The following is a 15591-nucleotide window of genomic DNA, read 5'->3' as shown; positions in this document are numbered from 1 at the left end:
ATTGAAGTGATATATTCAGATGCCTACCAGAATGCCTATAAATTGTGAACATTCATAAATGGAAGCCGTTACTATTATCGTAATGACGGCTGTTGTTTAGCCTCATCACTCTTTCCTGAACCAGCAAGAGAAGTTTAGACTTCTTCTGACTAATACTTCAGCAAAATATTCTTTTCTACAATGCACAAATCCCATAAGGTAACTGAGTCTTGGAGTTCTTCCATGGGAGAATTTAAGTTACTTAAGTAATAATAGGGGCTCTTATTGAGGCAATAACCTCTCAAAGGCAATCCCACAACATGGTCTTCCCCCATCCCATGCCAAAAACAGCTTTGACAGCAAAGCTCTGATAGAAATTTCATTATGGGTCATGGTCCCTTTTTCTTGTTGTTTGTTTGTTTGCTTTTTCTTGTTTTTTGGGTTTTTTTTTTTTTAAATGGGGGTGGTGAGTGGTGAGTTGAGTTAATATGTTAGTATCAGTGTTGTTAGTAACCAGTTGTCTACATAGCAAAGCTAATTTCACTCCCAAGTTTTGATTTTCCCAAAGAGGACTTTACTTTGGGAAGTTTCTTCTGAGCTATTATTAACCCCATTTTCAGATAAGAAAACTGAGGCTTAGAAAGGTTAAGTAGCATCCCAGGAGCCACATAGATAGAAATCAGCAAGGCCAAGTTTTAACCCCAGATCTGACTGATTCCAGAGCTAAAAAGCTAGCAAGCATCATGTTGTATTGCCCAACTTTCTCTTCCTCGGTGCTTCTGTTTTTGAGAGTAGCACTTTAGAATGGAGACAGAACTGGCCTATGAACCAGGAGAGTCTCGTTCTAGAATGTGAGCTGAGTTTTGAGTACAGCCAACTTTAGTGTTATAGAAAGAAAACAAAACGTTGTTTTCACTAAGTTTTGTATGACCTAAAACTAATTAACCTTTGAGAGCTCTATAAAATGAGATGTATAGATTAATAACTGTATATTTATCATGATCTAAAATGAAGGAAATAACTAAGGACACCACTCAGGCTCCTTGTCTAAAGTTTCGTTGTTAGAGACTGGTGGTTGCCGAGGGGGAGGGGTTTGGGGGAGGGATGGAGTGGGAGGTTGAGGTGAGCAGATGTAAGCTTTTATATATAGGATGGATAAACAACAGGGTCTTACTGTATAGCACAGAGAACTATATTCAGTATCCTATGATAAACCATAATGGAACAGGATATTAAAGAAAGTATGTATAAATATGCATAACTGAATCACTTTGCTGTACAGCAGAAATTAACAACACTGTAAATCAACTATACCTCAATTAGAAAAAAAAATTGAAGGAAAAATAAAGGTTCCTTGTTGGAAGGAACCTAACAGCCACACATTAAACCTCCCAGCTGATGCCTATCCCCCCACCACCCCCATATTCTTGACAAAGAATAATCCCACCATTGTCTGACCATCTATAGTTAGGACTAGCCCTATTCCACAGCTGCCCATGTTTTGGGCTAGTCTTATTTGGGAAGTCCTACCTTTAATCTTACATTTTGCTCTTGTCAAATCTCCATGTTATGCTAAACTAGTCATTTAGTTCATTGTTTCTCCAAGGGTGGAAAGTGCGGAAAACAGGAGTCATGTGTTTCTGATACCAGACAATGTCCTTATGAGTGAACATAGCTTTTGCCTTTAAATAAGACACACCTCTTATTCTCACTGATCATTTTCACATGAAGTACACAGCTGTCTTCCGGGCATACTGTGGCTGTGATGGGCATTGACTTCACGCTTCGATACTTCTACAAGGTTCTGATGGACTTATTACCAGTTTGTAACCAAGATGGTGGCAACAAAATAAGGTGAGCCCTTCAGGGACCCCATATCCTATCTAGCTGCAAAATACAAAGAAAAAGATGTCAGGTATCTCCAGTTGAATGCCAAGCACATTGTCATAGTCAGCGTCAGAAACTGAGTCCATTGCCTGGGTGTTCTATAGAGGAGGTTTTTGTTCTTTTATTTTTCTAAGATGCATGCTGTTTATGACTCAGACGGACAGATTTGGCTTCTAACAAGAAGAGTAACTGTGGCACAGAATTCTCCAAAAGCTCTTGTTTCTCTAGGAGTCTGTAATTAGAGGTTTCCCATATCTTGAGTGCTAGAAAGACCAGAGGGTACTCTTGGGTAGTACTTTTGATGTGAACTTAGTTATTAAACCAAAGTCTTTGTGAGATTTTCAGATGCTTAGACTGTTCCTTTGTACATTTCCCCAGAAAGAGGCTCATGGAACCAAAGGTCTTTGCCACCTGAATTTCAAAAGAGCATGTCAAAGCAAGGGTATTCCCTTGATTTAATACAGGCCACTTTTAAAAATACCTTTATTTCCAACTCATAGCCCATGCTTCATATCACTGCTGAATTTCACATTGGCCCTTAATGGGGAAATGCAGGATTCACAGCAAACTGTTATGACGAATGGAAAGTAAAATAGAGCAGAATATAGTCTTGATTAAAGCAGTTCTAGCTTCACTTATTTAGTGTTTCCATCAAATATATTTTTGCATGTCCTCTGAACGTTGTATTTTAGGTATGTTTGTCACTGAAAGAGGAAATTGTATGGTTTACCTAAAATTTGTGCCTGAAAATACCCAAGACTGCTTCTTTTGGAATCTCCCTCCCCAGCAAAAAGAAAAAAATGTCCCACTTTATACATTCTTGCAAAAGATCTTCGAGCCCATCTTACTTAGTCTGGGTGGTCACATTCTGTACGAAGCATGTAGGTGACCTCAGAGTCAGGTGTAACTCTCTCGCCTTATGCTAGGTAATCCAGCGCCTTGAGAATTAATGTGTCTGTCACCTGACTGCCAGCCTTCCTTCATTTCGTCCATGAATATTTACTGAGAACCTGCTAAATGCAATTTGTGTCAGGGCTAGCAAGATAGATGCTCTCCAGAAGCATAGAACAGCAGCTTCTGTGAACGAGGAATGTCATTGTCTTGGCACAGGTGCTTCATAATGGAGGACAGGGGTTATCTGGTGGCACATCCAACCCTCATTGACCCCAAAGGACATGCACCCGTGGAACAGCAGCACATCACCCACAAGGTATTTGTCACGAAGCTAGAGCCCAGTTCTCCACCGGGCTGCGGCTCACTAACCACATGGCACCTGTCTTGTGTTCTGCTTGGCCTCGGTAGGAGCCCCTGGTAGCAAATGACATCCTGAACCACCCCAACTTTGTAAAGAAGAACCTGTGCAACAGCTTCAGTGACAGAACGGTCCAGAGGTTTTATAAATTCAACACGAGCCTAGTGGTAAGTTGATTCCTCAACGCTCTCTTCTCCCATCCAGCTATGGAAGTGCAATGGAGTCATGGTTTGTGTCTGAATGTTAGCTATTACCGGCTGTTTCATTGCCTGCGAATTAGAGTGATAGGACATGACAGACCTTAGTCCAACTCCCCAGTCTGATGGTTGTGGGATATAAAGCCCTGAATGGAGAAGTGAGTGTTTTAAGGGTTCACAGTTGGTATTTTGCTTTGGTTTTGTTTGTTTAAAGACTTACCCAATCTAAGCCCTTTGAAATGTCTGCTGAAGTCTGTTCCCACACTCTTGTATAAATATATGTGGCACCATGTGGTCCCCTCTTCCTGTCTTCTAGAGATTACTCAGTCTCCCTAAATTCTTAAAGCCAAATTAGGTTAGTTCTTGGTCATCCACCCTCTTAGATGAGAGCTCTTATGTAGATCATCCAAAAATAATTCCTCTTTTTTTTTTAAGCTTAGAATACTCTCTTTTGATTTGAGATGCTACAGATTTACCTGGATATGGTTAGAGATCTTAAGGATATACTTATTAATTTGTAAATAATCCTAGCTGAGAGAGAATGGGTCATGACAGAACCAACATTCAAAAAGTTATTCACAAGAAGTAAATGTATTCACAAATCATTACATGTATTATTAAAAAGATAATCATAAAGATGTATTGAGCTAGTACACCTGAAACTAACACAACATTGTAAATCAACTGTACTCTAATAAAAAATTTTTAAAATAAATAAAATAAAATTAGCTTGAAGTCAAAAACAAAAGAGGTTGGGGCTTCCCTGGTGGCGCCCCAACCAGGGAAGTGGTTGAGAGTCCGCCTGCTGATGCAGGGGACACGGGTTCGTGCCCCGGTCCTGGGAGATCCCACATGCCGCGGAGCAGCTGGGCCCGTGAGCCATGGCCGCTGAGCCGGCGCATCCGGAGCCTGTGCTCCGCAATGGGAGAGACCACAACGGTGAGAGGCCCGCGTACCGCAAAAAAAAAAAAAAAAGAGGTTAAATGAAAATCCTAAACTTAGTCTCAGAAAAAGTGATTGTAAAAACAATTGTGTAGGGGACTAGAAGAGTTTTAAGAATGAATATATTAATAGGATATTGTGTTCAAAGCAAGGGAAGTCATTATTACTCTGTTCAACCCCCATACCCATTCTGATGAGCACTTTCTGTAAGGGAGACATTGACAAACATGCGTGTAATCAGAGGGAGGCTGTCAGATAAGGCTGTCATATGAAAGTCTGCCTTACCCTGTTATCTTCTGTCATTTGTACAATGATTTCCTGAGTCTTCAGCAGAGAAGCTGGGATATTCCAGTAGAAATTTTTCAGACATGCAAATTTTAGTGGAATATGAATTAGAATAAATTCTTAATGGCCCAAGTTATTCCAAAATGGAACTGGAACATTCCTGGTTATTGGAGCTAACAGGCTGATAAGCCTATGTTATTGCTTATATTGTAAAGGTGGGCATCTTCCAGGCAGTAAAGAATTCGTCTAGACCCTTTAAGAAACGATTCAGTGCCATGATTCTCAGGGTTAGGCTTATCCTCACCATGCACATATAAGGGATAACTGGCGTGGAAACCAACATGGGCTTAAATAATTGGCCTACTACATATGACACGTGCAGAAAAAATGACCAGACTCAACTTTACGATGCTGCTTTAGAATCTTTGGCTTTCAAATACTGTAGGCATTTCATGAAGCCAGCTATCACATTTTCTTATTGTAGAACGAAGAAAAGGATGCTTGCTTTAGTTGGACTGAAGTATTTTCAGCAGTTGGTTGAAGGGTTGTTTTCAGGATGGTAGAGCTGAAACTTTGCATTGTTATCTGTCACTTCTGACAACTCTGTTGTCTATAGGGGGATTTGACAAACCTTGTGCATGGCAGTCACTGTTCTAAATACAGACTGGCGAGGATCCCGGGAACCAATGCATTTGTCGGCATTGTCAACGAAACGTGTGACTCTCTGGCCTTCTGTGCTTGTAGCATGGTGGACCGGCTCTGTCTCAACTGTCACCGGTAAAAATGGGACGGGTCATATTCTCTGTTTACCACACTACCGAATATTTTAACTGATGCCAACTGCAAAATAAACATGAAGTGTTCAGGTGTGTCCTAGAGGAAAGGAAAGTCCTGGTTACAAAAGCATTTAGAGCTGTGTTGTTCGTAGCATCCTTGTCCAAAGAACAATGGATTGAGGTCAGTTGTGTATTTAAACCTTTAGTGATAACTTTTATTGTCCCTTTTAACTAGCTCATGGTGTCTTTATTTCATTTCCCTCAGTGCATGTACAATATATAGTTTATCAACCCTCTGCATGGTAACTTTCTTTTTCCTTTTCAGAATGGAACAAAATGAATGTGAATGTCCTTGTGAGTGCCCTCTAGAGGTCAATGAGTGCACTGGCAACCTCACCAATGCAGAGAACAGGTAAATTTAAAATGTGCGTGTGTGTGCATATTTATAACGGGAGTCTTGTTTATAGATTTGTTTCGAGCTGGAAGTATAAGATGGTGGTTCATTCTAATGATGGAACTGTTCAGTGAGCCAGTTTTCAAACTCCATAGTGTCTTAAAATGAAGTCCACTTTCAGGTTTGAATATAAATGCTAAAAAATTTTTGAGTATATGTGCTACTTACAAAAAATATGAGACTGTTACAAGCATTAACTAAGTGCCTAACATGTGTCAGATACTGTATGTCCAATAAGTCACTTAGTTTTCTTTCTTTTTTTTTTTTACTTTATTTATTTTTGACTACGTTGGGTCTTCGTTGCAGCGTGTGGGCTTTCTCTAGTTGCAGCGAGCGGGGGCTACTCTTCATTTCCGTGCATGGACTTCTCAGTGCAGTGGCTTCTCTTGTTGCAGAGCATGAGCTCTAGGCGCCCAGGCTTCAGGAGTTGTGGCTCAAGGGCTCTAGAGTGCAGGCTCAGTAGTTGTGGCACATGGGCTTAGTTGCTCCGTGCCATGTGGGGTCTTCCTGCACCAGGGCTCGAACCCATGTCCCCTGCATTGGCAGGCAGATTCTTAACCACTGCGCCACCAGGGAGGCCCTGTCACTTAGTTTTCAAATTAACCCTTTGATAAACATGTAGGAACATTTCACACACACAGATGCTCACACATAATATAGCATTATTTATCTCAGTGACAGATTTTCAGGCCAGATTGGCCCAAGGTTTCGTAGAGCTAAGTGGCAATGCCAGGATTCAAACCCAGATCTGTTTGACACTGTCAGGGGCCAAGGGCATGATGAGTTTGGAATATGGATGGTCTTGGTCCTAACCTTCAGACTTGCTCCTACGTAGAAACCCAAGCTGTGAAGTCCACCAGGAGCCAGTGACGTACACGGCCATTGACCCTGGCCTGCAGGAGGCTCTTCACCAGTGTGTCAACAGCAGGTGCAGTCAGAGGATGGAGAGTGGGTAAGCAGTGCCCGGTGCTGGTTTCACGTCAACATCATAGCTGCAGGAGCAGAACCTAGTAAAGAATAGGGACCGACAGCCTCCTTGAGCTGTCCAGATGGTATTTATCATCCCCATTCTTGATGTTTTAAAAAGATGTACCAGTTTTTCAGATCCAGAACTGATTTTGATACGCCTTTTATCTACCAGGTTTAATGTTATCTGGTTTCCACTTGTTACAGCTATTTGGCACATGTACCATACCTTAGTAGCCTCATCTGTGGATGGGAAAGTTATTCTTGAAATAAGAGGAGTAAGAGAGGAAGTGGCATGAAGAAGCAAGGGCAAAGGGGCAGGAACTCATGGGTTCTAGAAACAGAACCCAGCTCTATGTGTGATACATTGAAGCTCATCAATTCTTTCTTAGAAAGCAGATATGCTTTACAGGAGTGTTGAGAACTGAAAGCCACACGCTCCCTGCTCCCTCCCCCTCCTCCCTAGGGTGTTTGGGACTAAACAGCGGCACCTCCCCCTCCTCCCTAGGGTGTTTGGGACTAAACAACTGCAAGCTGCCATTTGATTCAACAAAATTACTGGGTGAAGGGGGCAGCCAGTTTTACTTTCAGTATGTATTTTAGCAAAGGAATGGTAGGGCATCAGATAGATTAATTCAGTGTGTTATGCAGTAACCCAAAGCCTGTTAAGCTTGAGAAACACTGTGTCAGAATGCACTCAACATGTTAAAAGTTCTAAGAAATTGGCAGCAAAGAAATCTGTTGAACTTATCCACTGTTTCCCCAACTTGTTTGATCAATTTTTCCTTCCTTCCTTTTTCTTTTTTTTTTTTTTTAATGACCATATACCTGGGGAGTGTTAGGCCAAAGTCTAACAAACCTTGGGGCCATGTGGTCTTTTAAGATGATTCTGAGTGACCCTGCACTAATCCATGATGTGTGGACTTCATGGTTTGATGCGCAGAGAGCGGTTCTGTTTCTCTCATCTCCAAGTTGTTGAGGGACATTAGACAACTTTCCCGTGGCAGGCTATGGCTGTTCTCCTTTTATAAGGAAAGGAAACTCAGGCTCAAGGAGTTATAGCACTAGTGAGTCATGGAACCCCTGAGAGCTATCTGATGCCCAAGTCCATGTGCTCTCCCCTGCATGACACCGCTTTCTGGAATATTCAGCGTTGTCTTTCTGGCAGGGACTGCTTTGGTGTGCTGGATTGTGAATGGTGCATGGTAGACAGCGATGGCAAGACCCACTTGGACAAATCCTACTGTGCTCCCCAGAAAGAATGCTTCGGGGGGATCGTTGGAGCCAAAAGTCCCTATGTTGATGACATGGGAGCAATAGGTATGTTTTTGGGGAACCCAGAATAATTTGATTCTTGAAAACATATTTTCTTGCCTCTATACTAGGACAGAGATCTTAAAATAATCCTCTACCCTACTTCCCTGATTTCCTTGCCAGTAGTTTTTAGTTGCAAAACCAAGGCAAATAATTACTTTCAAAGCTGGCTAGCTATACTGTGCAGAGTAAGCAGCCATCTTTCCTGCCAAATTTTGCAAGCCTGGAATTCATTCCCATAAAGCTTGTTCTGAGAAAAATCAGGCCTGATTTCTGAGCAGCTGAACTGTGGGGTTGTGTGAATGTGAATCCCAGCTGTCAGAAACACAGGGCTGGTGATGGGCAGGGTGACCCGTGCATATCGCTTTCCTGCTGCTACCTTCCCTCACAACTTTTGAAGGCAGAAATCTTATGGCTACAAATTAGTATTTAGGTCCTTGAGGTCGGCAAAAGCCAGAGCTATCCAGTGCAGTGGGGTGGCTTGGGGTGGGGGACAGGGACATTTTGGGGAGGAATACCATTGGAATTAGGCCCCAAGACCTCAAAAATACTACCTGCATACCCACCCTGAGATCTTCTCAGTGTCTTTCTGGAATTACCACAAGCTCCTCAAGCTTAGCTGGCAAGTGAAAAGATATTTAAGCCTTTAGTTAATGCCTTTTTTGACATCTCCCCACATTAGCCTGTCTGTGGAAGAAAAGCTTTTCCTATATGTGAGGAAGGGTTCTGAGCTCTCGTATGACTACCGGACCAGGTTAGGACACGGTTGAAGTGACCTTGCTCCAAGAAGTCACTTTATATGCCCACCTGCAGTTTCCTGTCTGAAAAGTGCAAATAGTGTCTTAAAGGGAACCCAATAAGCTTTGAAATTTGATCCTTTTTGGAGGTCATGTGACTGAGCCACTGAAATAAATGACACCGTGTAGAGTAAATATGTGCGAAGAGACCCACGTCGCCCTGCCTCACCTCTGTACTAAGAGTAGCGCACAGCCCAGGGCTGGGCCCTTAGACTGGGCACTGCGTGTTTAAGGGACCCTCAACCACGTGCTTATTTCACAAGTCCTTGCCAACTGTGTGCTCTGCAAGCAAGCAGCATTTCATCTGAGAACCAGAAATTAAAGGAAACCCTGTTCCCACATCCCAGTGGGTCTTCTTTAAGGGATTCAAAGCTTAAAGCCGCCGTTCTTACATATCTTCGCTAAACCCCTTCCCGCCGCATTCCTTCCCATCTCACCCCCGTCCCCATCTCCTGCTACACTTGGGAAATCTTTATGAAGGACGTCTGTTTGTTTATTTTAATGAAGGTGATGAGGTTGTCACATTGAACATGATTAAAAGTGCCCCTGTGGGTCCCGTGGCCGGAGGCATCATGGGCTGCATCATGGTCTTGGTCCTGGCCGTGTATGCATACCGTCATCAGATTCATCGCCGGAGTCATCAGCATATGTCTCCTCTTGCTGCCCAAGGTGAGCTCGAAAGGAATCCCAAAGCTCCCCCAGGAGGCGGCAGGCTCCCAGGGTTGTTCCAAGGCGAGAAGGACAGTAACCAGTTGTAAGCCTTTAAGCGACTGTAAGACCAGTGCTACATTTCCTGCTACTGTGGAGTAGATTCGGAGGTCCCCAAAGCCTGCTTTTCCCTCCTTTAGTTCACAGCTCATTCTTTAGGGCCTAAATCCTGCAAGCCCCATTTGATTCCCCAGAAAATCCCTAGATTATCTCTCTCCTTACGCAAGCGTGAGCCCGCCATAGCTTGCCTCTGGAATAAGACAGTCAGGGGAGCTGGGACGCTGAGTGGGAAATTTTGTTCTTCGCTAAGCTCAGATATGCTGCCTTTGCTGTTCCGAAAAGACGGGCAGACCAAAGATACCTCAGGCCACTACTGGCAAGAACGTGAATCTGTTCTATTGCAGCTATTACTATATTGTGTGAATGAACACACATTCAAAGGAATGATCACATCTCTTAAAACAGGATAAGGACTGTCCAACCTGGATAAGGACTTGAAGTCAGATACAAAATGATTAATTGGTAATTATGGCTTCCATATCAAGAGTTAAATGTGGTATCTGTGCTCGTTTGCAAGGAACAAAACCATTTAACGACCATCCCCATCCTCCCTACAAACCCCTTGGGGTGTGTTACCCTGACCTCTGTGGAGATAAGACTCACTCATCATTTTTCCTGGACTTGGTCAGGAGCCTGGCAGCCGTCGTGATTAGTCGATGTTGGAATATTTCACTGTGGTCGCAATCCTGTCGGGGGATCATGGGATCGTGTTGCCTGATTTAGTAACTGAGCTGACCACAAAGCTCTTTCCTCTTGGTAAGGTTTGGTTTGACTGAGGGTGACTGCCCTCCAGTGTAACCTTAGGCCTGGCCTTTTCTAGCATTCTGTAGCACCATTTTATCAGCACAGTCAGCCGTGGTTTTAGACCCCTTCCTTCCCTTTCAGGTACTTGAGGAGAGGATTAAAGACCCGTTAGCCTCAATCAACATCTTTTCTCCTCTGTCTCCAGAAATCAATCTCAGGTGCCCCACTGGATTATTCACCTCTTGTTCTCTCTTCTGATTCCTGCTCCCTCCTCCTTTAAAAAAAAAAATGAGATGGGGCATCAGTTCATTGATGGAGTGCTGTCATCCAGTCATCCAATGAACACTCTGCAGGGCATTAAAGTGGGTGATTTTGTTTGATTAAATAGTCATGTTTCTCTCTTTTGAATGACGGGTAGAAATGTCAGTGCGTATGTCCAACCTGGAGAATGACAGAGATGAAAGGGATGATGACGGCCATGAAGACAGAGGCATCAGTGAGTATCCAGGCTGCTTCCGTGCAGAACGTGGCAGCAGGAGCTAATTCAGAATAAATGTGCTTTCTCGTATTAAAGTTTAAGATGCTTTGGCATGATGGGGTTCTTTCTTTCCCCCATTTTCATTAGGAATAAGCGTAGGTGTTTGCTTTGTTCTAGTACATCTCAAAAGATTTCTGGGTGTTCTTTGTTGCATTAAGTACTTTGGCCTAAAACACCTTACTCTTCCCTTTCTTTCTCCTCCTCATTCCTTTCCAGTATAGCATTTTAGAAAGGGAGTCATCAGGCATGCATTTCTTTTAAATCCCTTAACTAATGTATACAACTCAGGGGGAAAAAAAAAGAACATTTCTCTATCAAAAGAGAGCTCCATGTGTGTTGAGATACTTTGGCCTTCAACTATACAGAGTATATCTCCTTGATGCATGTTGGAGATATGTCATTAGGGACCTCTTGCTGTCCCAGTCCTAAAACCAACTCCCCTAATCCTCAGAACTGTTGAAAAATGACTCATTCTAGCTCTGCAAGGAATAAGTCCCCCCATCATGTGAATGAGGCTACTTAGCGCAAATGCGCTTGATACAATAAAGATACTGGCCTAAGAGTGACTAACCATCCTTGCCTTCCACAGTCAGCAATACTCGATTTATAGCTGCAGTCATCGAACGGCATGCACACAGTCCAGAAAGGAGGCGTCGCTACTGGGGTCGCTCAGGAACAGAAAGCGATCATGGTAAGAAGGTCTGGCTTCCTGCGCTCGAGGCCCTGAGGACCCTGGTGCACTTGTGGGCCAGTGCTCACAAGTTATTTATGCATAAATAACCCTTCTCTCTCTTTCCTGTTCCATGCTCAGGTAAATTATTTTGACATAGTTTTCCAAAAAGATACATTCCAACATGAAACTTTTATAAGAGCCCCAGGAGAGTTTGGCTTATGGCTCAGCATTCCCAGGCATACGTGGGATGACCTCTGGGCACACAGATTGCCTCCTGGGTTTTCACCATGAATAAGCATTCAGATCATCTCAATGGTACCTGCTTACCCATTCACTGAGAACCAGTGGTACCCCACGTGGTTCTCAGTGAATCGGCTCAGTCATAGGTCCTGCTGCCCGGTGATGTTGGTTGGCAAACACCTGTATCGACAAGGGCTCTCTTGGCCACATACTCTCAGGGCCTGGCAAGAATCCATGCTGTCATCTGGCGTCCCCTGCCCTGACCTCCTGCCTGGCCTGGAGCCCCAGGGAAGGCTTCACCAAAGAGACAACACTTACCCTGGGCCTTGAAGGATGATTAAAGAAAAGTGAGGGACAAAGGATATTAGAGGCAAAGGGACTGGTGTGTACAAAGTCATGGAGGTGCCTAAACTGCCTGTAAGATGCTCGGGAAGGGTCGGGACTGAGTTGTGAAGAGACGGTGCTAAGTGAGCTACCAGTTACCAAGTCCACGGCTGTACCAACAGCATGGCCGCCATGTACCTTCTCACCTTCCCAGTGCCCGTATGGCTTATTGTCACAGAGAACAGCAGATGTTTCCTACTGTCTAGGCATCCCTGCCACTGTTGCACAAAAATATAACAGAAGTGTACATCCTTTCCTGTAATTGTCAGATCTTTTTGTTTTTCATATAGCTGTTTAATTTTCCAGAAATCTTTCTTTTCTTCCCAGAATCAGGTCTTTTTTTAATGCATAAATAATGCATTTATGCTTTTTTTATTCTGCTTTCTCCACATCTACCCTGAAAAAAAAAAATGTCTTCAAGCGGTGTGCTTCCACACCTGTGCTAAAAAGTGCAGGAGTAGATATTCATCAAAGCAACCAATGTGGCCTTTTACACGGCAGCCAGGTATTCAAACTCCCTTTGGAAAACAGGAGAAGCCAAAGGTCTGATTTTTAAATTGGGGACTCTTAATTTGGCCTCTGAATGACATTGTTCCCACCAACTAAATAGAAACTTCTGGTTTCTATGGAGAGTCAAAGCAGAACTTAAATTTCTCAGTTTCTTTGACTTTCTGCCTTTTTTCCAGAAAAACCTTTGAACCTGCATAAATTCATTCTGCCAGGCAGTTCTGTGTCTCTTCTCCTTTGAATAATAAAACAGGTTTGAGGCTACTAGAGTTCAACAGAAATAATTTCTTATTCAGCAGAAATACTGAGTTCTTTCTCTCTCTCTCCCTCTCTGTCTCTCTCTCCCTCTCCCCACCCCCCTTTCCCCTGGTAGAAACCGCTTCAGTACAAAATTGGAATTCTGAGTGATGTTCTAATGTTCCATTAGCCCTCCCATCATCTTAGTAAAAATGGCATATGAAGCAACAGCTGAGATAAAAGGAATAGTGCGGTGTCAGCATCCACAAGCCAAGGAATCTAGCTAAGGGCTTGCTTTCTTTCATTTTTCACAATAATTGGATCCCTGTTATCCCCAGAGTTTCTCATGCAGACAGAATGCAGCGCCAGAAGAAGCGGAAGACATTGACATTCCACGTAATTCCAAAGGCACCACAAAGTCAGCAGCATCTAACCGAGTGTTGTCATATCCCTGAACCTGTATGGTGGGTCACTGAAAGTGGTGGTATCAAGCTAATGTCCCTGTGGTACCTAGAGGATAAACCATAGGTACACGTTAAACACGGGAATCTGATCTAGTTCTTTTGTGGCACACGACTTGCTCAAGCGTGTGTTCTCTTATTTGGTGAAGGTATCAGGCGGGCATCTGCTGTTTGCTTGGCAGAGAGGAAGGAGTTGGGAAAGGGAGCGAGATGGGCCTTATTTCTGCCAGGCAGCGTGGTCTAGAAGAGCTTATAAGACAGGTCAAGCAGAATTCACTTGGAATCCCACCTCTCCCCTTCTTTCCAGGTAGTGAGACCTTAGTGAAGCTACGTGGACCTTAGTTTCCTAATAATTAAAACGGGATTAGAAATTCCTCCCGGGTAAGGTTGTCGTGAGGATGAAGTGAGATAACACATGGCAGGCATGAGCTCAGAGCTGACCTCACCTCCATACCCACTCTGCCCTCAAGGAATTGATAATCCAGCACGAAACTGTAAATGCGTGCGTGTATTCACAAGACTGATAAAAGGCTGAATGTGACAGCTTCCTTAAAGAAGTGGAACAAAGAAGAAGATGGGGAGAGAGTTCACTTTTATCTGCAAGTAAATCATGTAAGACCCTGGGGGGAGAGGGGACACGCACAAAAGGAAACCTCAGAAGAATAAAATATATAAATGTATAAGTATGGAACAGACCAGACTTTCATGGTATGGTTCAGAGTGGTGATATTCCCAGAATTAAAACTAAATGTTACCAACCTAAACTTGGAGACTCCAGGCTGCATTTTTAACTAGAAGCATTTCATGTGGCCAACAGAGTTTTGTATTTTAAAAGAACCTGATTTTTAATTTTTGTATCTTAAAAGAAAACTACTCAAAATAAGAATGGTGTCTGAAAAGTAGAATCATTTTTATCAACGTTCTGACACCATGTAGAATGATTGTTTTCCAGCACTTGGCTGTTAACTGTTACTCTCTGCTTTGCCCATTACTTCTCTTGACAATATCATATTCTAACTAATCAATTGGCTTATTTTTAAGTTAAAAATCACCAGTATGTATTTGTTCCTTGTGAATCTGTGTTTCAGTTACCATCTCATTAGAAACATTACAAAGGTACGTTAAGCAACATTTTTTTTCTTTGTAAAAGGGAATTTTTCCCCTAGCGAAGTAAATTCCAAAAGACTTAAAACGCAAATGCTGAACCTTGAAAATCTGGTCCAAAATTACATAGTGCACCACGAAACCATTTTTTAGAAGTGCAGAGATATTCTCCTGCAGTTACTCGCTGTGACCACCAAGGGGTGATGACCACAAAGGGGTGAGTGAGTCCCCAGAGGGACCTAACAGCCCTTGCCATCAAGAGGGTTTTCTTAAGAACCGTCAGCTAAATACATGAGCAGAATGACAAAGAGCAAAAGCCTAATTTGACTCTTCTATTCCTTTTGGATGCCAGGCCTCCTTCCTGAAGCCTGTTTCGCCTTGAAATTGGCTTTGCAGGAATTTCTCTGTGTGCACCTTTGGATAGTAAAGAAGTCTTTCTTTGAAAGTATTTGTAAGTGTCCTCTGTGTCTCAAATGGTGCTGCTTCCTGCATGAGTCAGAGACCGTGTCTGTCTTATGCATCACTGTTCCCAGCACTTCACAGAATTGCCTGGCACTGAGTAAACGCTCAGTTAATTTGCTAAGTGAGAGCACATGTTTGGCTTTCTCCTGCTTCTCTGAAACATGCTACTCCCTCCCTCCAGATTTCCATGAATTACTGAGATAAGAGGAAGCCTGAGTAAGTTACAGAGGGGTTGAGCAGTAGTGTCCCACTGAGGAAATAAAACAGAATTGCCCCAGAGGGGTTCCCTTCGGAGGGGTCCCTGCTGGGATTCTCATCAGAAAGCACCAGGAGAAACGGGGCTGCCCCCGAGTTGCCTTGGGAATGGCTGCAAGGTCACCACCCACCTGGGCCTGTGACCAGCCAGGTTCAGAGCACCCCTGGACTCTTAAGTCAGAACTCCAGGCAGGGCCCAGTGAATCCTAGAATGTCTTCATTATTAGATGAGACTGGTAAAATGTCACACCAGACAGAACCACAGATTGCTGAAAAAATTATGTGATTTTTTTTTTTTAAGCACATGCTTTGTGTAAGGCATAAGTCCTCGTACTTTAAGAACGAGTTTGCTAATGGACAAGACAGCCC

General features: G+C 43.2%; 1 protein-coding gene across 2 annotated transcripts in view; it reads left to right on the top strand.

Annotated features, from left to right (window-relative positions):
* Nucleotides 1–15591, top strand: part of CACHD1 (cache domain containing 1) — a 215769-nt gene that overhangs the window by 190646 nt on the left and 9532 nt on the right. For both annotated transcript variants that reach the window (XM_082832498.1, XM_082832497.1), the window contains 10 exons: nucleotides 1711–1833; nucleotides 2977–3076; nucleotides 3169–3285; nucleotides 5159–5319; nucleotides 5644–5730; nucleotides 6608–6724; nucleotides 7907–8058; nucleotides 9357–9518; nucleotides 10780–10857; nucleotides 11489–11590. In XM_082832498.1, the coding sequence (XP_082688624.1) occupies nucleotides 1711–1833; nucleotides 2977–3076; nucleotides 3169–3285; nucleotides 5159–5319; nucleotides 5644–5730; nucleotides 6608–6724; nucleotides 7907–8058; nucleotides 9357–9518; nucleotides 10780–10857; nucleotides 11489–11590 (1199 nt within the window). The remainder of the gene's footprint in view (nucleotides 1–1710; nucleotides 1834–2976; nucleotides 3077–3168; nucleotides 3286–5158; nucleotides 5320–5643; nucleotides 5731–6607; nucleotides 6725–7906; nucleotides 8059–9356; nucleotides 9519–10779; nucleotides 10858–11488; nucleotides 11591–15591) is intronic.

Source organism: Leucopleurus acutus (assembly GCF_964270905.1).
Source record: "Leucopleurus acutus genome assembly, chromosome: 2".
Classification (NCBI taxonomy): Eukaryota; Metazoa; Chordata; class Mammalia; order Artiodactyla; family Delphinidae; genus Leucopleurus; species Leucopleurus acutus.
This window is presented reverse-complemented; position numbering and strand designations above follow the sequence as displayed.